Here is a 23,642-nt window from a genome sequence, read left to right as displayed (position 1 = left end):
TGTTTCCAGAGATTAACGGAGGACCTCTCCGAGTGTGGGAAGGGCCATCCATGGGCTGGCACCCCTGACTGAATGCAGAAGGGGAGAAAGGGAAACCCAGTGAGTCCTAGTCCATATCTCTGGGTTTCCTTGCTTCAGGTGGACTGTGATAGGCACCTCACACCTTTCCTGTCACGCTGAGCTGTATCTCCTGAGACCATGAGCCAAAATACACCTTCCCTTCCTTTTCGTTCTTTCTTTTTTTAATTTTAAAGATTTATTTATTTATATACACAAGTACACTGTAGCTGTCTTCAGACACACCAGAAGAGGGCATTGGATTCCATTACAGATGGTTGTGAGCCACCATGTGGTTGCTGGGAATTGAACTCAGGACCTCTGGAAGAGCAGTCAGTGCTCTCAACCTCTGAGCCATCTCTCCAGCCCCCACCTTTCTTTTCTTAGGTTGCTTTTTACCAGGTATTTGGTTACAACAAGAAAAGTAGCTGAGACACCACTTGATGACCAGATCTCGCAGAAGCATTTTCAATCAAAGCAACTGGCAGCCTGAGGGTGGTTAAAGGTTTCAAGGGATGCTGTCGGGTAACACAGCAATTCTGAATGCACAGGATATAGGAGCAATTTTATTTTTAAAGGATCTTTAGATCCACCTTGGCCCTTTCTCTTATCTAGAATAAGACAGTTCCCTGGGCTCTGAGCTGCTTAGCACCGCTGACCTAGCTTCACTCACTGACCTGACAGGTCTCTCAGAATTTCCTGTTAATGTTGCTTATCCCAGGGAGGTGCCTATAGAGTGGAGGCCTCTGTGTGTGTGTGTGTGTGTGTGTGTGTGTGTGTGTGTGTGTGTGTGTGTGTGTGGTTATTTCAGCGACATTTCTTTGCCTGGCACAGACCTTAGCATGCAATGGGCTCCTTCCAAATGTTTGTTGAAATAAATGAATTAATCTAGGAGATGAATGTGGAGCTTTTCTATTTCCTTTGACCTTCAAATTTAATTAAAGGTCGCATCAAAGTATTTATTATTTCTCTTATAAAAACCTTACTTAAAATAATGAAATGGATGAGCGCATGTGTGACTTTTTCTTAGGAAATGCTAGCCGGAACTGGGGCTCTTTAATTTAATCGAACTTTAATAAAAGCTCTTATTTATGCTCTCTCAGGTGACAGGTCTTCCACGGCGATATGACATTCTGCCAACTTGGTGTCCTATTTTTCTTTTATCTAGGATTTAGATGTGAATTTTTTTTTCTTTTTTAAGCAGGGAAAGTTGATAGAGACTTATTGCATGCCAGAATATATGACAAATCTAATTAAAAATTATATGATATTTCAAAGTAGAACAGAAATTAGCGAGCTGGGAGGGGAGAGAGAGAGAGAGAGAGAGAGAGAGAGAGAGAGAGAGAGAGAGAGAGAGAGAGAGAGAGGAGGGGAAAGGCTGGTCACCAACTGCTGTCAGACCAAATTAACTAAAATAAAAACATCAGATTTGCACTGAACAGCATATGGCAAGCAATTGCTCTAGAACCCAACATCTAGATTGTAGGAAAATGTCAAACATTCGTGGAGAAAAGGTTCTATTAAAGAAATGTTACTTTTCAAGGTGAGGATAAAAAGAAAAGTTACGTTTCTCAGATTTGAAACAGGAAAAGCAACCACAAAAGGAATAGATTGAATTAACATCAGTTAAAACCTCTGTAAGATAATCAGAACTGAACATGCTTAGTGTTACAAATCTTAGAACCCCACATCTGAGCTTCCTGAGCAGTAACATGAAATCCAAACAGGGAATTCCACACTTGATCCCACACGATGGGTCACAGGCAAATTGTAGATGCATTAAAATACTGTGCAAACTTGTTCTCCTGTAAAAGGTGTACACGAAACCTGTTGCATGCTGAAACTTGGGTCCTGCCCTCGAGATATCTCATTATATCTATACACAGATATTTCAAAATTTAAAAGTCTCCATGGACCCTCTCGTTCTGGCTTTCTGTCACTGTCACAAAATGCCAGAGAAAAATATCTTCCAAGAAGGAAAGCTTATTTTGGCTCATGGTGTGAGAGAGTTTAGTCCGTGGTCACTTGATCGTATTTCCTTGGGACTGAGGTGTTGGGGTCAGAAGAAGGTGGTGAGGGGTGAGTGGGTAGGTCCTGACAGACCTTCCAAGCATACACTTCCATAGGCCTAACTTCTTCCCAATCTCCCTCACTCCAGGGTTTCCTGTGTAGTCCCAGCTCTAGCTGTCCTAGAACTCACTCTGTAGACCAGGCTGGCCTCAAACTCAGAGCTCCAGCTGCCTCAGCCTCCTGAGTCCTGGGATTAAAAGTGTGCACCACCACTACTCAGCCTTTTTTCCAACTCTTAAAGTTTCCATCACCTCTCAAGATTGCCTCAAGCTGGAGGGCACCTAAGATGGGAATCACACCACTTCTGGTGCCAAGAAACATACTGTGTCATAAAAAATGTCCCCATCCAGCAGAATTGAACAGTGTCAACATCTATACATCCATAAGCCAAGTCTCTGAGAAAAAGACCCAGTCCCAGGAATGAACAATTTACACATACACAAATTAAAAATAAGTGGGCATGTGAAGAAATGGCTTCTCTAACCTCTGAGAGGGTGTGGTGCACAGGAGGGAGTGCTTTAACCTCACTTTTCTTTGCAGTTACTAAACCTGCAAGATGGGAGTGTTGTACTTATTGTGAAGAAATTGCTTCTCCTTGGTCCCTGACAGTCCTATGTGTCATTTTCAACAAAGCTTCCCAAAACACTACAGAGGAAAAGAGGCAAGAAATGATTTTATGATCCATCTGCACTTTGGTTCTTGTCTTCTAAGTTACAAATCCACACCAGTGAGACTCAGTATTTAGTTCATGAAAGGTTTACTTTTGTCTCGTGATTTTGTTTTCTCAAGTGCAGGAACTCTGTTACGCCACTAGGGAGCGCCCAAGCCATACATTAGGATGAAGCCCGTGTTGGCCGATCAGGGTTTGTCAAGTTCTTGCAACATTAGTTTCTAACCAGAAGGCATTTGGGATTCCAAGTCCATCTGGACACGCAGCTCCGCCACCTGCTCTAGTCCGCGTTCCTTTACTACCCCAGGGGCGTGGACGGACCCAGGTGACTCCTGCTAGAAGGCAAGAGGGGCCTTGAAACCCTAGGGCTGATTTAAAAGGAAGATGTTTCTGGTTTCATTTCTGGAGAAGTTGACCCAGTCTTTGCACCGCTGACCTCCCAAACATGGGCCATGGTCTAAGCAAGAGATAACCAAGTGGAACGGATGGGAATAATTTGGGGGGAATGACAGTCCTTTCCAGGAGATGAGTATCTTTAAAGTTCCAGTAATTCTTAGCATTCAGACCACCCTGGAGCAGTGCAAATTCAGAATGATTTGTAAGAGCTGTTTTCCACTTGCGTTTGTAAGGAGCCAGTGAAGGATGTGGCTTTGCTCAGAATTTGTCTTTTCCTGACTCTACCTGAACGCTGGGCTGTCAGGGCTCTGGCTTGATTTATTGAATTAAACATGTTACCCGCTGATTTGTTCACTCACTCCTGCCCTTTGTGAAGGGGTGCTGGGAATGCGGATGAAGACTGCTGAAAAAAGAGTCACTTTCAACAGGCAGTGTTTTGCAAAGTAGGTCACCCTGGCTTTTCCACTGGGTGAAGAGGCTGGAATCCCATTAACCTCCAACAGGCAGGCTTGGGGGTGAGGGGGTGGGGGAGGGGGTGGGGGTGGGGTTGTTAGTGCAAAACAAAACCTGGCTTCGTGCAGGCTTCCTAATTTGACTTCCTAATGAGATTTGGAAAGGAAAGGGGAATAGAGGGTTTAGGAAAATTCCTTTCCCTTAATGAGCTGAGCCGTAGTGTGGGGTGGAAGGTTTGGGATGTCTGGGAGCTGAGGTTGCCATCAATTAAGTTTTTGTTTTGTTTTGCTTTTTCTTTTTAACTTTTGTTTGTTTGTTTCCACTGGGTCTCAGGAAGCCTGGGGGATAGATGAAGATATTCCCCAAATAATACTTCTTTCAACTTTCAGAATGTCTTTTACATGCTGGAAGAAACACACACACACACACACACACACACACACACACACACAAGAAACAACCCTCCCCACCAAAATCAAAACACCTCCGAGCCACCCAAACACACACAAAAAACTCAAGTTGATTTTCGTTGATTACAGCCCAGCCAGCCTTAGTCTTCTACAGCAGGATTGAGGGATCGTTAGTGTTTGTGACTGGAGACCTCACTCTGCCCCACCCTGCACCGTGCAGGGTTTCTTCTACCCCAGCTTAATGCCTGTGACTCTAAAGCAAGCCATGCAGCCCTGGCTATGCAGCCTTACTTCATGCCTCAGCTGGGTAGGGCCTAGCCGGCCATGCTCCTCAGCCCTCTCAGGTTCCACGGAACCATACTTTCTTTGGGGACCTTTGTGCTGTTCTTTTTTAGTTTCATTTGAAGGCAGGTCTTTACCATGAAGAGTGGGGACTCTGTCCTAAGCATAATTCCTATCCCTCCCTCCACTGTCACCCCCTTCTGCTAGTCCTCCCACCCCTCAACCCCCCAACCCCTTACCCCAGCATTTGATCCTGGCTTTAGGCAGTCTCTCATTTATCGTTGACTCATTTTGCATCGGCAGAGACTTTTAGCCCTGAAATTCAAAGCTATATAACTGGGCACTTGGCCTCATAGAAATGTTTTTAGGACATCTTAACAACACGTCATCGGCAGAGCTGATCTCATGGGCTTTCCCCTTAAACTTCATCTAATGACCCCAGTCATGGCTGGGGCTGCCAGCTCTATGATTGGGTCAGCTCCGTACCTGAGAGGCATTTTGACCACTCTTCCTCCCTCATTTCCCCCAGTCTGTCACCACAGCTGTCAGCTTGACGGGCTGCTGCTTACCACTGCACCTGTCTGTTTCCTCTTCCCCTCCCCCGTCCCTTCAGAAGTGGCCCATACCTCTCCCGGCTCCCTGCAGCTGCAGGCCTGCCCTTCCCACCTCATTCAGTGTTTCACATTGGGACCTTGGCATTGCTACTGCCTTGGTTTTCAAATGCTGTCTGATCCCAGTCTTCTGCTGAAAACTCGTCAATAGGTGTTTTAAAATAAAAATTAAAACAAGCTTTTGTTTTGCTGGTATACTTATTGTACAGAGGACTGGATTTCACAAGGGTATTGTCATACAACTATATAATATGGTTTGACCATGTCTCTCCTACTCCAACCTCCTGACCACCCTACCATTCTTAAAATTTTTATTGGCTTTTTTTTTTTTGGTTCTTTTTTTCGGAGCTGGGGACCGAACCCAGGGCCTTGAGCCAACCCCCCATTCTTAAATTTTTAATGTTGCATAAGTCGGCCCCACATGAAGTTCACCTTTGAATTCTGCATCTAGTTATGCCGAAACTAGCAGCCTTTTAATGCTTTGACTGTGCCGAACTCTTCTTCATTCTGACCTTGCCATGACTTTTCTTTACATATAGGTCATGCTTGCTAAATATCTTTCCCCACCGAACTGCAGCCCAGGAAGAGTTCTGTTCACCCCAGTCTCCCCAGCCCCCTTGACGGAGCCTTTCTTTGGATCTTAATAACTATATACTGAATCAATGAGGTGTTTGGGTTGTCATTGCTTGAAGGATTCGGGGTAAAGTAGAGGTCGGATTTTGTTTCCTGTCATTGTGAGACAAGAGTCAATTTATTACTGATATTATGCTATTAATTTCAGGCTGATCAAAAGCTTGACTAGAAGAAAGAAATGTGTTAGAAAGTGAGAAAATGAATCTGAGAATCTTGTTAGAAATGGAGGAGGTGGGTTAGGGCCAGTCATCTGGGTATGTCTTATATTCTGATTCTGCCCTCAAGTGGACCAGAATGTAACAGTGGGCCTGTCACAAAGGGGACATCTGTAAAAGGGTCACGGTGAGGGGAGACAGACAGAATTAATTCCTCTCCGTGCCAACTGAGGTAACTGGGTTCTTATGGATGCTGACAGGAAAAGAAACCCCTTCCCTTCCTGAATGTACATTTTTTGGGAATAGAAAGATGCTAAGAAGAGGGGAACCCAGCAGGTTTGGGTTCCTAAAAGATCACTTATAACAGCGTAGTTGATGCATTTGATTATAGGAAATTATAGAATGAGTTGAAGCAGGTCAGGAAGAAAAGGTTGGCACTAGTTTGACCGGATGGTAGAGGAGAGCCAGATAAGGACCTGCTGGCAGGATAGTAGGGAGAATACACGAGGTTTTATGAGCCACTGCACTTTATATGTTTCCCCACACAAACAAGAGTAGAGCTATTTGCTTCTTTGTGATTTTTTTAGATAGTCTTACTGCATAGCCCCACCTAACCTAGAACTTAACTATGTAGACCAGGCTAGCTTCAGACTCAAAGAGTCTGTTTCTGCCTCCCCAGTGCTGGGACTAAAAGTGTGCACTCTCCCACACAGTGAAGATTAGGTTGAAGAGAAGGAGAAGAGTTCCATTTTGGACATGATGAGTTCTAGTTCAATAAGGGCCATCTTTGGAAAGGTATTCCTCAAACCGATCTCTCTCTCTCCATCCTATCAATCCTACCTACCTGTCTGTCTGTCTATCACCTGTCTGTCTGTCTATCTATCTATCATCTGTCTATCTGTCTGTCTGTCTATCTATCATGTATCTGTCTATCTATCATCTGTCTATCTGTCTGTCTATCTATCTATCTATCATCTATCTATCTATCATCTGTCTATCTATCTATCTATCTATCTATCTATCTATCTATCATCTGTCTGTCTGTCTGTCTATCTATCATGTATCTGTCTATCTATCTATCATCTGTCTATCTGTCTGTCTATCACCTGTCTGTCTGTCTATCTACCTATCTATCATCTGTCTATCTGTCTGTCTATCTATCATGTATCTGTCTATCTATCATCTGTCTATCTGTCTGTCTATCTATCTATCTATCTATCTATCATCTGTCTATCTATCTATCATCTGTCTATCTATCATCTGTCTGTCTGTCTATCTATCATGTATCTGTCTATCTATCATGTATCTGTCTATCTGTCTGTCTATCTATCTGTCAATCTATCTATCATCTATCTGTCTATCTATCTGTCAATCTATCTATCATCTATCTGTCTATCTATCTATCATCTATCTGTCTGTCTGTCTGTCTATCTATCTATCATCTGTCTATCTATCTATCATCTGTCTGTCTATCATCTGTCTATCATCTGTCTGTCTATCTATCATGTATCTATCTATCATCTGTCTATTTATCTGTCTATCTATCATCTGTCTATCTATTTATCTATCATCTGTCTATCTATTTATCTATCATGTATCTATCTACCTATCATCTGTCTATTTATCTGTCTATCTATCTATCTATCTATCTATCTACCTATCTATCCATTCATCCTCCACTCTATCAATCATCCTCTATTCTGTCTATCATTTATCCATATATCCATCTATCCTCTAGTTTATCTCTCTGTCTATCTATCTATCTATCTATCTATCTATCTATCTATCTATCCATCCTCCATTCTATCAATCATCTTCTATTCTGTCTATCATCTATCCATATATCCATCCATCCTCTAGTCTATCTCTGTCTGTCTATCTATCTTATCCCATCCATCCATCCATCCATCCATCCATCCATCCATCCATCCATCTCTTGTATCTATTCTTGGTCATCTATCCACCCATCTGGGATCATGGTAGTTTAAATTGGACAGCATACCCCTGGGCCACCAAAGACTTTAGGGCATATAAACTCTTCACGAGACACAGTTGACAGAGACAAGAGAGGGTCTGAGACCTGAGACCAGTACAGGTGTGTTTTCCCATAACTCAGGATTGCTTAGAGTGGGCACACCTGTGTTGCCAGGGCCTGGAACGTATGTATTCAGTCTGCCGGACTGAGAGCACAAGGAGCATGCCACGGTTAATCAGTTGGGTCCTCTGTGGTGGATGAAGAACCACTGGGGAAACAGAGGCAAAGAAGACAAAGCTTCCCACATGGGCAACACTTCCCTGACTTGCTCATCTGAGAGGTACTGTTAACTTTAATGGCACAACCAATATTAAGTGACCCTGAGCTAGGTGGCTTCTAGGACAAGGCTAGGGTGGCAGGGAAGACAAGTGTCTGTTTGGTACTTACACATTGACAGGCTGCCAGGCTGGCCACTGGGCTTTGGCTTTGATGACAGTGAGGACTTCATCACTCTGCAAGAGAACCACACATGTTTAATGTAGAGCGCTGGGCTTCTGGCAAGAGGAGGAATTTAGTGTAATGATGGCTTTCTGCTTCCTTTTTATTTCCTCGTGTGCTGTGAAGCCATTTCACCCCAGCAGCACCAAGAGGTGGCACTGGGCTTTCAGTCTGGCTGTGGGTAATCCCACTCAGTCACACCTTGGTTCTGTGGTCTAGCCCATCCCCCCATTAGATCCAGCTATGACCCAGACTTCACCTCTATTGACTAGACTTCCCTATTTGTTCAGCATAAAGGGCTGAGTCACCAGCTTAGGATTCAGACACAGAGACCCGGCCAACACTGGTCAGCAAACTCTGTAAGGCGGTCAACCCTTCAACCAGAGTGCTTGTCACCCTTCTGCTGGGGAGACCCTCTTCTCCAAACAAGGAGGCCAGGACAAAGCCCTCATACCTTTTCCCCTTGTGGCTTCTGTTCTATTTTGATTAGACAGTGTCTAGAACATCATTGAATTATGGGGAACCTCATATAACTTCTGAGGAAGAATTTGAGAATTAATAGTTTGAAGGCAAACATGTGGTTTGCCACCAAGATCAGAATCCTATGGATCTTGCTTGACTTGACATTGAGATTCATTTGTTTTTTTACTTTCAGTGAAGTGTGTCAGGAGCAGTCTGCATAGCTCAGAGTCATCCTTAATGGAGATCTCCTCTGATCAGAGTTGACTGGCTCCAGTTGCTGCCTTTCCCTGGCCTGGGCCCAGCAACTTGGACACCTAGGAACAATAGAATGCCACCAACTGGGGCAGGAAGAGCTGTGCTAATAACTGCACGGAGCTCCAGGTTCCAGGGGGTGGGGGTGGGGGCGGGGGCAGAGCCTTGCTTGGCTGCCTCATAGCTACTTTCCAGTCCTCAGACTTGGCAATAGGTGCCTAGAACTTATTTGGGATGAACTGGTGATCATCTCCCAGCACACAGTGAAAGCTGAAAGTAAGGGACCAGAGAGTCCCCCAGCCAATCATAAAAACCTTTCTCTGCCCCAGGACCTGAGGGTCTTGACTAGGAACAGGGAAGGGGTCATACATAGGGCTCTGAGAGGAAGGGGGCTTTATCTAGAGCCAATTCAGTCTGGACCTCTGGTGGTTTGGGTTGGGTGAGGAGAAGGGCAGGAGGTGGGAAAGGTGGCAGAGTTCACAGCCTCTTTCTGAGTGCTTTTCCTAGGCTGCCCATTGTGTGTGGAGGGAAGAATCACTGGGAGTGTAGACAACCACACACACACACACACACACAGAGAGAGAGAGAGAGAGAGAGAGAGAGAGAGAGAGAGACAGACAGACAGACAGACCAACAGACATATACAGAGACAGATAGACCAACACACACATACACAGAGACAAACAGACAGACCAACACACACACAGAGACAGACACACACGGGCAGACAGACAGACAGACAGACAGACAGACACACACACACACACACACACACACTTGCATGGGTCTTAAGGAAGACCTCCTGAGTGATCCCATTTCTCCTAGAAGATTTGTATGTTTTTTTACAATGTGTCTTTTGGGGAAGGGCTAACAGAAGCTGCTCACCATCAAGCCATACACAAGACCATTTCTACAGTGTCAACTCTGCATCTCCTTCAACACCCATAGAAAGTCCACATGGGGCCCTCCTCTGCCTTCAGACTCACTCCTGTATCCAGGTTACACACACCAGATACCTGAGCAGATGAGGAACAGCACCAGCTCCCCCGATCTCTTGCCCCTCACCCCTGACAGGACCAGATACCCTCTGTGTTCATATCCACAAACCTGGCCGCACTCTTCCCCACCTGGAGCCATCATCAGCTATCCCTGATCTCGCCTTCTTTCTCGACCTTGGACCATGTGGACCCCTGCCCCACATCTAGAGCTGGAATTACTTTCTTGTTCACTTATCAATTTCAGAATAACATGTGCTTACTGTGGAAAAATTTCAGCATCACAGGAGCACACCGTGTAAATGTTGGGTACATCCTGCTTAGCACCTACCCTGCCTTCGTCTCCTCTCCCTCCTCCAGGATGGTACAGCTTCACACGCATCCTTCCAGGCCTCTTATGACGCATACGCAACAACTGTTGTGCTTGTGTGGACTATATACACCTTCCCTCACGAAGCCCTCCCTATTCTGAAACTTGCCTTGTACCCTGCATTTCACCCTTTTTCTTTAACACTGCATCATGAGAAAATTTCTCTCAGAACATTCTATAGACTCTATAGAATATATACCAAACAGCGTAGCTCACGATTAATATTTTCAAGTGCTGAAAAACCTTCAAATCATGAGGGTGAGCCAGTTCACCACATCGAATAAGTCCAAGATGCCGGATCTGAGTAACGAGAGGCCGTCTCCTGAGAAATACCTCACTAAAGAAATTAAATCAACGTGGGTGAAGTTGAGGTAGCCATGGAGCCAGCTGACCCTACAGATTCACCTTGCTTTACAATTAAATCATGGTTTTCGGGTCCTAGCTAATGACATATTGATTTTGCTTCTGCTGTATATTACCCAGCAACAGTAGTCCAGACCCTTCATTACTGCTTTATTTATCTGCATCCCTTTCAGTGTACAGATGTTCTTGGGATGCTGGGTCCATGTGTGTGGGCAGGACAGCTCCTTGCTGTAAATGGTTTCATCTGAGCTTATGCCGCAGCTTACACTTGGTCCCTTTTTGTAATAATTCATGCTATTTACTGAAATAAGAAAGGGATATTTTGGGCCATTCATTTTATATATGAAATCCACACCTTTATATATAGAAAATATATACCCGAGAATACAACCCCCTACCCTTACAAGGCTGAGGCAGGAGGACATTGAGTTAGAGGCTAGCCTTGGCTATGTGAAGAGATTCTATCACTATCTACTCAACCAACCAACTAACCAACCAACCAACCAACCAACCAACCAACCAACCAACCAGCCAACCAACCAACCAAACAACCAACCAAACAACCAACCAACCAACCAACCAAACAAACAAACAAACAAGCAAGCAAACAAACACGCCCCTGCAAAGCCAACACCTAAATATTTTTGCTGAGCACCAAGGTTTATGATATGCGCTAAGTCCTAAGGCTCTGGAGACAACCTGACTTGCATAACCACATCCAAATAGCTGGGCCTCAGAAAAATGACGCCTTTCTTTCTTTTTTTGTGATTTATTTTTATTTTCTTTTTGAAGATTTTTTTAATTCTTTAAAAACATGCTTTAAAGTAAATGTCCCAATATTTATAGTACATAGAGAATGCCTTTCCTCTTTATTTTGGTTTTTATGTGCATGCGTGCATGTGTGTGGAGCGTGTCAGAGCCTTTGAAACTGGAGTTGCAGGTGGTTGTGAATCGTCTTGTGTAGGTGCTGGGAACTGAAGTTAGTTCCTTGGAAGGGCAGCAAGTACTCATAACCATGGAGGCATCTCTCCAATGGCCTCTCTTTTAAAGACAAAGTCTTGTTATGTACACAGAGCTGGTCTTGAACTTGTGACCTTGCTATCTGAGACTCCTGAGGTTTAGAACTACAGATGGGTAACACCCTGCTTAAAATACACGCGCGCGCACGCGCGCGCGCGCGTGTGTGTGTATGTGTGTATTTGTGTGGGTGTGTATGTATGTGTGTGGGTGTGTGTATGTGTGTGTATGTGTATGTGTGTGTATATTTGTGTGTGTGCGTTTGTGTATTTGGGTGTGTGTATTTGTGGTGTGTATGTGTGTGTATGTGTGTGTATGTGTGTGTGTATTTGTGTGGGTGTGTGCGTATGTATGTTTGTGTATTTGTGTGTGCATGTGTGTGTATGTGTATATGTGTGTATTTGTGTATGTATCTGTATGTGTATTTGTGTGGGTGTGTGCGTATGTATTTGTGTGTGTGCATGTATGCGTGTGGGTATGTGTATGTGTGTGTATGTGTATGTGTGTGTATTTGTGTGGGTATGTGTGTATGTATGTTTGTGTATTTGTGTGTGTATGTGTATATGTGTGTATGTGTGTATGTATCTGTGTGTGTATTTGTGTATGTATGTGTGTGTGTGTATAAAATAACCATCCATTAGCCCATTAGCAGTGGCTAGTTAATATTTAACTGTTTCTGTAAGTGACAGAAGAATGAAGATTCGTGTGCCAATTTTACACACCCAAGTGTTCTGTCATTGAATGACCAAAAAATGAAGACATTTAAAACTGTGCTGGGGCCTTCCAAATGCCTGGATCAATGAATATATTCCTGAATAAATATAAGTATATCCAGCTCCTCACAGCTTTGCACACCCCAGCTACGGAGGAAACAAACCTGACTATACCATTGGCTAATTCTGGGACATTTGCAAGTCTGTCGACCCTGCTCAGTTTTCTCACATGTGACATGGGACTGTCAAGAGAACTACATGGCATTGGTCACATGAGCTGTTGGTACAGAGCACTGCAGGAATATCAGCCTCACTCTGCAGGTGCACTCGCAGTGAGCAGCTTGGCTTGGAGATGCTCTCAGTTCAGGGTGGAGGCCACAGCGCCCCAGGAGAGCTTCCTTGTAAACAGCTGAGCTCCAAGTCTCAGTGAACAGCGGAGGGGAGGTTTCTGTGGTCAAGGAAGCATGGACGGGCCCCTGGAGCTCTGTTTCATACTCTGAAGAACAACAGGCTTAAATTCAGAGTAAGCAATCTATGCGTCAGACTTAAGTGAAAAGCTTGTTTTAACAAGCCTCCAAGGTGCAGCCAGGATCTTTCAAGGATCCTCCGAGCCCCTTCACACCTCCCATAGGACACTTTTCAAATGAAGTACTTCAAGGCAGCCACAGTGTAGGCCTTGTTTGGATGCTGTTAGCACTTTCCCAAAGATGTGCCAATTAAAATAAACTCCCCCATAGAAACTGCAGGTCACTCGAGTCTGTCTCACATTTTGCTTTTGGTAAACACATTGGAAGATGTGGCAGCTGTACTCACACCAAGCTACTAGGCCATGTGGGAAAAGCTCAGCTCTAAACAGGTTGTGGGATCAAGTCAGATCGGAGGGATGAGGGTTCATGCCTGGTGCAGGCGAGAGGCAGAAATGACAGTGGTGGAAGGTGGGGATGGGTCAGGGCTGATTCCAATGCTGGCTGAGCCAGTCACCTCCTCCCTCCCTGGCTCCTAGTCTCCTTCTTGGCACCTGTCTGATTCCTCACCTTTGACCTCACCTCCCAGTTATACACCAAGGCGATCTATCTCCTTTCTTCGAGGCTTCCTGTATCTTGATATCAGCTTGGGCACCCTTCCTGGGGGTACCAGCAAGCTTTCTCTTCCCAGAAAAAAGAACTGGGATATAACTGGTGATCAGAGGGAGAAAGGACCTGGAGCAACAGCTGTGACTTTACTGTTTTTTTTTTTTTGTTGTTGTTGTTTTTTGTTTTTTTAAATCCAAGTTTTCTTTCTTTCTTTCTTTTTTTTTTTTAAAGATTTATTCATTTATTATATATAAGTACACTGTAGCTGTCTTCAGATACACCAGAAGAGGGCATCAGATCCCATTACAGATGGTTGTGAGCCACCATGTGGTTGCTGGGAATTGAACTCAAGACCTCTGGAAGAGCAGTCGGGTGCTCTTAACCTCTGAGCCATCTCTCCAACCTGACTTTACTGTTTTTATGTGTCAGGCTATAGCTTTTTAAATTATGATGTCATGACCCATAGGGATTATGGGACTGAATGGGAGGGCTGTTATTCAGGGTAAGGTTTCAGAATGTACAATGACCACATGAATGCAAAATGTATTTAAAAAAAAGAGGCCTAATAAATCCAAAGTGTTTCTGGGTGTACACACCTCTATTTTATTGAGTGACTTCACTGTAGCCTTAGTTCTGAGCACACAGTATGCTCCTTGCCCTCAGTGGGATGTCAGGCCACACAAGGCCAGTGATGCTTGGCTCAGATTCAAAACTATTGTGCTAGGGAATGCAGTGTTGTTACATACAGTGTTTTCTGCTTTGATAGAGACAAACTGGTTCAGTCAGGGAAAATGAAGAATATAGTTCCATTCTCATCCCTCAGCATGTAAACATCAAATTAGTATATTTATTAGTGTATTGTGTATCAGATTTTTAAAGTTGTTGTTTGACTTGTGACTTGACTTTAATATAAAGTTATTTCGTTGATTTTGGTTTGGGATAAGAACAGAATTTTTAGCAATTTTTGAAATGTCCCTAAAATCTCCTCAGTCATTTGCGGTGTGTATATATGTGAAGTGGCCATCTGAGCACTGACAATTAAAATATCAAAATGTCAGTCAACCCTGGAAAACGTTGAAGATGCTCTACATCTTCCAGAATCAAATATTCAGCCAAAGTTTGCACGGAGCCATATTGGATTTGGGCCTAGCCGCTTTTTGACTGCATGGTTCAAAGTGACTCTGGGCTGTTTGGCCACAGAGACTCACCCCTAAGATGACTGCCATAAATCTTAAGATTGTTGGACAAAGCCTCTCCCATGAATTTACGGCACAGGAGTATAACATTCAAGGGATGCCTCAGCTCGAGCAGATACCAGTTATCTCCTCAGTCAACACCCAGTGTCTCCACCACCTGACCTCATCGCCTGACTTCTTTGCCTCCAGCTATCACTGCCTATACCCTCATCTCCCCCTCCTTCATATTTCACAAAGGTCACTCCCCCTACCTGAAAGCCTTACAAGCTGCAATGTTCATCCCAATAAACGAGACCTTGACAACAGAACTTTTGCTTGGTCTCCTTCTTCTCTTCACCCCCATTTTGGCCCACAGGTAGAAAGCCTCTTTGGGACCCTGAATAACTGGGTCCCCGCTGGCGGGGACAAAAGTTTAATTTTTTATGCAAAAACAAACAAGCACAGCTACCTCACCAGTGAATTTACTCTTTAGTGAATGGCTAGATTAAATACGCTCAACAAATTGTTTTAAAGTAAGATTTGTCATGGGTCATCGTCAGAAAGGAGTTTCCATACCTATCTTACATACCTTCACACCCAGAGTTGTGTAAAGATTTCTCCTACAGAAGGGGCTTTTGAGTGGAAAAGTTTCAAAAGCCATGCACCAGGCAGCTTGCCTCTTATCTGTACACAGTACTCCATTCAATCTAAATTCTTTAGCAAGGCAGACACACACACACACACACACAGACACACACACACACAGACACACACACACACACACACACACACACACACACACACACACACACACACACACACACACACTTGGTTAAACTAGTTTCCCAGATGGCTGACCAGAGCTTAAGCTCCAGGATGATTCCAGGTATCGAGGGGAGAGGGCAGCCTGGGAGAGCTGGCTTCGTGTCTTCACACTGCCCCTTAGGCAAGTCCTAGAGGCTCTGGGTTCAGAAGATCGAAGAAGCAACAGGAGGCTCAGCAGACAGTGTTCACAATAACCTTAAAGATAGCATTGCCGAGTTTTGATAGGAACAGTGGCTGTTGTTGGTTTGTGTGGGTGGGGATGGAGGGTGTGGTAGGCTTCTGAAGTTGGGAGGAAGAAGTCCTACCCCAAAGAAGGAAGCCCTACACCACCAAAGGCACCTGTGGTGACTCAGCCTCCTTCCGTATGGGAATGTGCTTCTTCCATTAGTTAAGGAACGCCTTCCCACCCACCCAGGGACACACATCCCAGCATAGGGATGTCTGACCCCACAACTCACGTCTTTTTGTCTGAGTTTCTCCCCTCCGACACACTTCCCTTTACCCATTTCAGCCAGAGCTGCTCTGACGCTAGTAGGCAGTTTCCTCAGGGAGCCCCTTCCATGAGGCACACTTCCATGAGGTTTCTCTCTGAGGAAAAGCCTAGGCCGTAGGCGGAAATCCCTTGAGCACTGTTTGTCTCCTTTGTCGGCTTCTCTCCTTTCCCAGAATTCCCAGTTACTCTCATAAAACCCTGGTGTCTGATGGCTTCCAGTTCTGCAGGTAGCTCTTTCCCTTGGTGGCATCCGGTGATGAACAGCTGGAAATGACCCTTTTCTATGAGGTGATAACAGGACTGTCACATCCTTAAAAATCAATTGTGCCTAGCGGTAGACCGCCATCGTTTTGGTAGGCTTTCATTTATTGGGTTATAAATAAGGACAGGAACTTGCTGGTGGCGCTCTGCACTTTGCCTTGGATCTCCTGGGTCCTTGGAGGATCACTGGGGTCCTTGGAGGCAAGCGGCTATAGGCTCTTCAGATGTCAGATGAGGTAACTTGGACTCACCTCCTCCAAAACTGTTCTCATGGAGGAAGGTCATCGATGACCAACCCATGACAAAGGCAGAAGCTGAACCTAAGGGGACTCAAGCTGTGCCTGGTGCAAGGGACCGCTCCCTCCTCTTTCCACACAGTCCTGGGCTCACTGCCTCCTCACTTCCTCATCATTGCTCTTTCCTGGTCTTCTCCATGGATCACCTTCACTAACCTCCAGACGTAGTCGGGCCCAACCTCGGCCCTCGTCTTCATGTGCTGCGCACTCGGCCTTGGTAATTTCATCTAATCCAAGCCTTACACAATCAACTGTACATGAGGATACTTTTTAGTGTGTGTGTGTGTGTGTGTGTGTGTGTGTGTGTGTGTGTATGAATGCAGTTCATGGAAGCCAGAAGAAGATGCCAGATCTCCTGGAGGTGGAGTAGGAGACTCTTTTTGTTGTTGTCTCTTTCAAGACAGGGTTTCTCTGCAGCCTGGTAGTGTACAGGCTGTCCTGGAACTCTCTCTGTAGAGGAGGCTGGCCTTGAATTCACAGAGATCAGCCTGCCCCTGCCTCTCAAGTGCTGGGCATGTGCCACCACCGCCCAGCTTCGATGCTTAAGCTAACTGACAGATGCTGGGGACCGAATCCCTTCCTCTGCAAGATCATCACTAGCTCTTAAGGCCCAGCCTTTTCCCCAGCCCCTGTGCCTGAGTGTCAATAAGGAATGCCAACCTTGCCTCTGAGCTCGAGTTTGGGTATCAGCTTTGCGACGTTTCACCTGGAACTAACTCTATCTTCCCTCGCCATTCCTCATCCTTCCTGAACCATTCTGTGGTAATGCCAACATTCCAGGTGGTCACCCCTGAGGCCCTTCTCATACCCCCACATCCAGCACATGCTGTCAAATCTACTTACAAAACGTCCAGACAACCTAGCCGGCAACCCTCCATCATTGTTTTCCCAGATGGCTTTGTAATTGCTTCTGGCAGGTCTCTTTACACGCTGCCTTTTGCTGGTCTTTGCCCACAACCTAAGTGTCCCCTGAAGCCCCATGAGTGGGTGGCAGTGTTGGGAGATGGTATGGGTCTCTGGGAGCTGAGGTTTGGTGGGAGTTGATGAGATTAGCTGGAAGCGTGAATGTTAGAGCCTCCAGCTCTCAAGGGGAGATGGTCATGAGGCTGGGCCAGGGTTCTTATCTTTCTCTGAAAAGGGACTCCTTTCTCTTGACCCTGCTCCTCACACTCCTATCCCCCAGGCCCACCCCTGAGGTGACATTCACACAAAGACTCTCATCAGAGCCAAATTGTTGCTGGCACCACTATGCAAATGATTTAAAAACAAATACAGAACCTTCGTATAGGCCTTTCCCATCCCTCATGTGGCAGCCATATCATGCTGCTCTTTTGGTCAAAATCCTCTGGCCTTGAAGCTCACAGTGGGTGGGACCTTGCCAGGCCCCTCACAAGCTGCCTCTCTTCCCCATACCTCTCTAACTACGCATGTTTCTTCTCTTCACTGTATTCCAACATCACAGACTCCTGGCTTTACTTCTAACATGACAGGTACCCTTTGAACTTGCTGTCCCCTGCTCCCTTAATGCCAGGTGCCCTTTGAACTTGCTGTCCTATCAATGCTGCTCTCCCAGATCTTAGAGTAATCGTTCCTTCTCCTCCAGCTTTTCACTCAAATGTCCCCTTCTCAATGAAACCTCTGATGACCACACAGTTCCCCATGTCTCCTCCATCCAACATCCTCATCTTTTTACCTGAATAGATTTTTCTCTGTAACATCTGGCACAGGCAGCTTCCTGAGTATCTGCTGATTTAGTTTCCATCCCCTCCCTGCTGGAAGGGTTTTGCTTTGCTTACTGCTGTACAGTGCTGAATGAGAGGTTAGGATGAGCAAGAGGCCTGTGTCCTCTGCATCCCCAATTCGCCTGCACGGTATTGGCCTACCATGGGGCTAGGACCACGACACCACGATAGCCAAGCTGGGTATCAGCAGGAGCAGTTGAGAACAGAGGCAGAGGTGTGAGAGCCACCAGGATGTCAGAGGAGGGGAAGGGTAGCTCACAGGGGCTGGTTGCTGACCCCAGGTGTCATGGTTCATACTGCTTGTCAACTTCAGAGGACCTATACTCACAGAGGAGACAAACTTCAAGTCTCAAAGAGCTTTTCTAGATTGGGTTAATTGAAGACGGATGGCCCATCCATGTGTGAACAGTACCATTCCAGAGCTGGACTGAATTAAAAGAAAAAAGTGAGCAGAGAACACCACATTTATCTCTCTCTGCTTTCTTGCTCCGTGACCAGCTGACTCCAGATCCTGTTGCCTGGGTCATGACGGACAACGGTACTCTCATACCGTGAGCCAAAATAAACCCCACCTTCCTCAAGTCACACTCATCAGAGATTTTGTCCTAGCACAAAGAAGTAACTAACATGTGTAGCTGAGCTCACGGGTTCTGAATTTGCCTCTGGAACAGTGGTTCTCAGCCTGTGGGTCGTGACCCCTTTGGAGGTCACATATCAGATATCCTACATATCAGATATTTACATTACAGTTCATAACAGTAGCAAGGTTACAGTTATGAAGTAGCAGTGAAATAATTTTATGGTTGAGGCTCAGCACCACATGAGGGTCGCAGCATCCCAGTGGAGTGACCCAGCTGGCCACATGTGTCATTCGATGCCTTGTCCCCTCAGGAAGCAGCTGCCATCCCAAGTTGCCATCTGATCAGCTATTTCAGAGCTAGAGAAAGTATCTGAAGCCCTCCTCGGATATGCACGGAAGCATTTCACATTCAATTTCTTTTTATTTCTTTTCAAACACAGCCTGTAATTCCAATGGGAAAATTGCATAATGCTTGCAGATCACAATTTTCCCTGAGATGTTTTTGAGGAAGTGGCTTGGCAATCATGGAGCAGGAGAGGAAGGGCCCTTCGAGCATCCCTGGCCCAGCTCACTGCTCTCTGTGGCCCAGCCAAGGCTGCCTGTACTGGGCTGGCAGCTCTGAGGTCCTGTACTACACCAAGCCCTACCTTCCACGTGCACCGGTTACAACATTCACTTGTCTTTGGTTGGGTTTAACTCCACTTTCTGGGTTTTTATGGTGTCCTTATTGTGTTCATGACAGCCCGCTTGTCCTCAGAGTCTGAAGACAAGGGGTGGGCATCACGTCACTCCTTTGTCACCAGGTCCTTGTTAGTTGTTCTTCTGAAGCTCCACCTCCCGCCTTCTCCCCATCTCCAGTGAAGAGGGAAACCTTTGTGCCTGTGATAGGTAGATGAGGGCCAGGGTAGGCGACACTAATTTTCTTGGAGCTGACAGTAAATTCATGCCCAGCAGGGGCCACACCTCATACCAGGGCTGGTGGGAGATGCCTCTAACCAGAAGAGCTTGGGAGCACCTGTGTGATCTCAGTGGCATAGCTCTTGACACTGTTGACCTGTTTCTCAGCCCCACCTTGTATCCCCCCAGGACAGGTTCCAGCTCTGAAGCCAGCGGTAGAGCCAATGAACCGCTTAACCTGTAACCCCAGTACCAATCCCTACACACAGGCGGCTTGCAGAGAATATTTAAGGGATGAATAATGGATTCGCTAATTAAATCACTAGTGGCAGACTAGAGGAAGTCTGAGCCTTTGCTGCCTTTCCTGGGGGTGGGAGGTGGGGTTGGGGGGAGGTTAAAGGGTCTTGTTCCAAGTGAAGGGTTTGTGAACAAAAGAGAACCGCGATCAGGTGTGCATTCTTAGAGAGGTCTGCTGGCAGCTGTGGGAAATAACATTGAACGGGATGGTGTGGGCTGACACTGGTTGTCACACTGCCACTGCAGTGCCAGATGGGCGACAAGGGAAGGGAAGTGCAGGAGGATAGTGGGAGATTCAACACACATTCACTCATGTTAGACGCACCAAGAGCTGAGGGCCCGGGGCATGAAACCCGAGGGCTAAGGGGGCTCTAGGGGAACCCATCAGGGGCAGCCAGACTGTGAGGCTTGGGCTCCAGAGAGGCCCAGGAAGCGGGTACGCATCTTAGCCATGGTAGAACCACAGAATAGCTCACTTTAGAGTGAGGGGAAGCAGAGACGAGGATGGGGAAGAGCCAGGAGCCTCAAGAATAGGGAAGGGGGACTCCATCTGATGTCCCCATGTCTTCCTGCTGCCCACTGCCACCCTATTGCTTGCTAAGCGCGGCTACCACTTCCCGTTCATCACCAGACCTGCCGCTGAAGCAGGTTCAGGAAAGAAAACGGGGAAAGGTGTGCCGGCAGCAGCTCCAGGCACCTGCCTTTTTAGCGCTCCCCTGGAAAGGGAAGCAAGACAGATGGCAGTGACCGAGGACCGAGGGTTACTTTTTAGCACAGGAATGAATGCTATCTGGCGATTCTGTAGTCAAAGGGTGCAATCTACCGAGGAAGCGGAAGTGAAGATGCAGGACAGCAGGACAGAGGGGCTGGGAGGATTCTGGGCAATTCCTTTTGCTTTTTTCTTCTCATTCTCCTTCCCACGTTTCTTTTTCAACTGGGCAGGGATAAAGAGTTTTGAGAGTGGCACCGATGCTGCATTGGTTGGAGGATGACTATCTCGGAGCCGCAGGCAGGTGGACAACAGAGCAGCAGCCAGAAGTGCGGGCAGAGGGGCAGGAGAGCCAATGAAGAGTAGAACTCCTAAGGCGGCCGCTGATGGATTTTTTTCTTGACGATTTCAAAGCCTGTTAGTCTTTGTTAGGAAAAGAATGTCTTTCAAATAAAAGCAGTCTCAAAAGGAATGAGAAGGCATCCTCTGAGCATCAACATCTCGCCTTCCCCAGCAAGAGCGTCTGACCCAGGGATGGTCTTGGCAGCCTGTTTTGCTGGGTCCTTAAATATAATAACATTTCGCTTCATCATCTCCCTTTATCCGCTGATTTCCATAAGAAGCTTTCAAATTATTAAGTAATGAAGCTCCAAATGACCTAGCCTGGAAGCCAGTACCCTTCAGGTGCTCAGCAGATTAGGAGCAAATCAGATTCCTGGGAATGTTGCTTTCCTGAATGGTGCTATTTAAATGCAAAGTAACAGCTCCGCTAAGTGGTGGGAGCTTAACCCTTTCCATTCCAGAGACCCTCCACAGACTTGGGGAGAGAATAGGAGAAACTTTGGGGGGTTGCTTGGCTCTAAGTGAAGGTCCACACCAGGAATTTTGGATGCTCTCATATATATATACAGGGGGGGCCCCCTTCCAGTCTATCTACTATCATACAGGTTCCATGAGTAAAAATTCCATTTTTGCTTATTATCATACCATCACAGAGCCGAAGTTAAGGAGCGGTGTGGTGGAATAGAGCAGCCGGGGTCCTGGTTCTTGGCTCCACTATTTAATTAAGAGCTGTTCTTGTTTAAGGAAACTGCTATCCTCTCTGATCTTGGTTCTTTATCTGGAACCATATTAAAGGAGCTCCTTCATGGGTGAACTGGGCTGGGGATGGGAGGCAGTGCAGTAGACATCATCCCTAGCCTCCTGGAGCCCGACGTCTAGTATCTAGTGGGCTAGGGTGATCAGTATGGGCTAGTATACATCAGTATGGGTTAGGATGCATCAGTATGGGCTAGGATGCATCAGGATTAAGAGAGATAATAGGTGGAAAGGGGAGATGAACATTAGAAAGATATGCAGACTCTTTCCCAAGAGCAATTCTACCATGCACTGCCTTCCATGAAACACTGGACACTACCCATTACCCAACGTGCCCAGCTGTCTCAGGCACTTCTGGGCAGGATCCTTTTCCTATTATCCCTTGGGCCCTCACAAACGGCTCTTTTGAAAACCCTTTCAGATGCCCCTCAGCTCTCAATCCATCCTTTTTTGGCCCTCGGTCTCAATTCATTCTTTGTTCACTCAACACGTTCACACTAGATGCCTAGCAAAGGAGCTATCTCCTAGCATGTGCTTGCTCAAGCACAGTGAGTGGAGTTCAATAAAGGAAAGTTCTTTCATTCCCCAAGTTTCATGGACATCTAGAGATGATCTAGACAATGTGACTATGACCCTAAAGAAGGAGTGTCACACTGCTGGAATTTCAGAGTGGAAGCAACAGGGTCAGAAGCCTCTGGACATTCTACTGTCTCCTGGTAAGATCTGGGAGATACCAGGGGTGGGGGGTGGGTTGTGACTCCTGTTAACGTTTTCTTGGTTCTCTATAGGGCTGTAAGCATTTTATATTTTACAGTGTACACGTATGATGGGTCATCTCAAAGTGTTCTCATAGAGCACCATTGGCTGGTTTCAGGGGCCAAGGCATATCTGCTCATAATCTCCAACCCCATGTACAATGCTACCCTGGGCCAGCACAGACGACTTCCTGGTAACAGGAACAATCTAAAGTGGGGCTCTTAGTTATTGAGCTGTCTCAGGGTGAGGTCACATCTTCACTCTTTCTGGAGGTAGTCTTCACTCATGAGCACTCAGGGGAACCAAGGTCACCTGTAAGATAAGGCCCCTCGAGACCAGATAAACAGTTCTCTGCACCCAAATCCCGTGGGAGGGAGAGCTGAACCTTCAGAGAGGCAGACAAGCCTGGGAAACCAGAAGAGACTGCTCTCTGTGCACACATCTCGGACGCCAGAGGAAAACACCAAAGGCCACCTGGAACCCTGGTGCACTGAAGCTCCCGGAAGGGGCGGCACAGATCTTGCTGGTTGCTGCCGCTGCAGAGAGCCAGTGGGCAGCACCCCACGAGCGAACTAGAGCCTCGGGACCACAGGTAAGACCAACTTTTCTGCTGCAAGAAAGCTGCCTGGTGAACTCAAGACACAGGCCCACAGGAACAGCTGAAGACCTATAGAGAGGAAAAACTACACGCCCGAAAGCAGAACACTCTGTCCCCATAACTGACTGAAAGAGAGGAAAACAGGTCTACAGCACTCCTGACACACAGGCTTATAGGACAGTCTAGCCACTGTCAGAAATAGCAGAACAAAGTAACACTAGAGATAATCTGATGGCGAGAGGCAAGCGCAGGAACCCAAGCAACAGAAACCAAGACTACGTGGCATCACCGGAGCCCAATTCTCCCACCAAAACAAACATGGAATATCCAAACACACCAGAAAAGCAAGATCTAGTTTCAAAATCATATTTGATCATGATGCTGGAGGACTTCAAGAAAGACATGAACTCCCTTAGGGAAACACAGGAAAACATTAATAAACAAGTAGAAGCCTACAGAG

General features: G+C 46.2%; 1 protein-coding gene across 1 annotated transcript in view; it reads right to left on the bottom strand.

Moving 5' to 3' along the window:
• The window catches only part of Spon1 (spondin 1), a 294,634-nt gene that overhangs the window by 14,732 nt on the left and 256,260 nt on the right, over positions 1-23,642 (bottom strand). The window contains 1 exon segment of the mRNA NM_172067.2: positions 8,160-8,224. Coding sequence (NP_742064.2) covers positions 8,160-8,224 — 65 coding nt within the window.

The sequence above is a fragment of the Rattus norvegicus genome, chromosome 1 (genome assembly GCF_021556685.1).
Source record: "Rattus norvegicus strain SHRSP/BbbUtx chromosome 1, alternate assembly SHRSP_T2T, whole genome shotgun sequence".
NCBI classification, from domain to species: domain Eukaryota; kingdom Metazoa; phylum Chordata; class Mammalia; order Rodentia; family Muridae; genus Rattus; species Rattus norvegicus.
The sequence above is the reverse complement of the archived record's forward strand: the minus strand, read 5'-3'. Positions and strand labels throughout refer to the sequence as shown.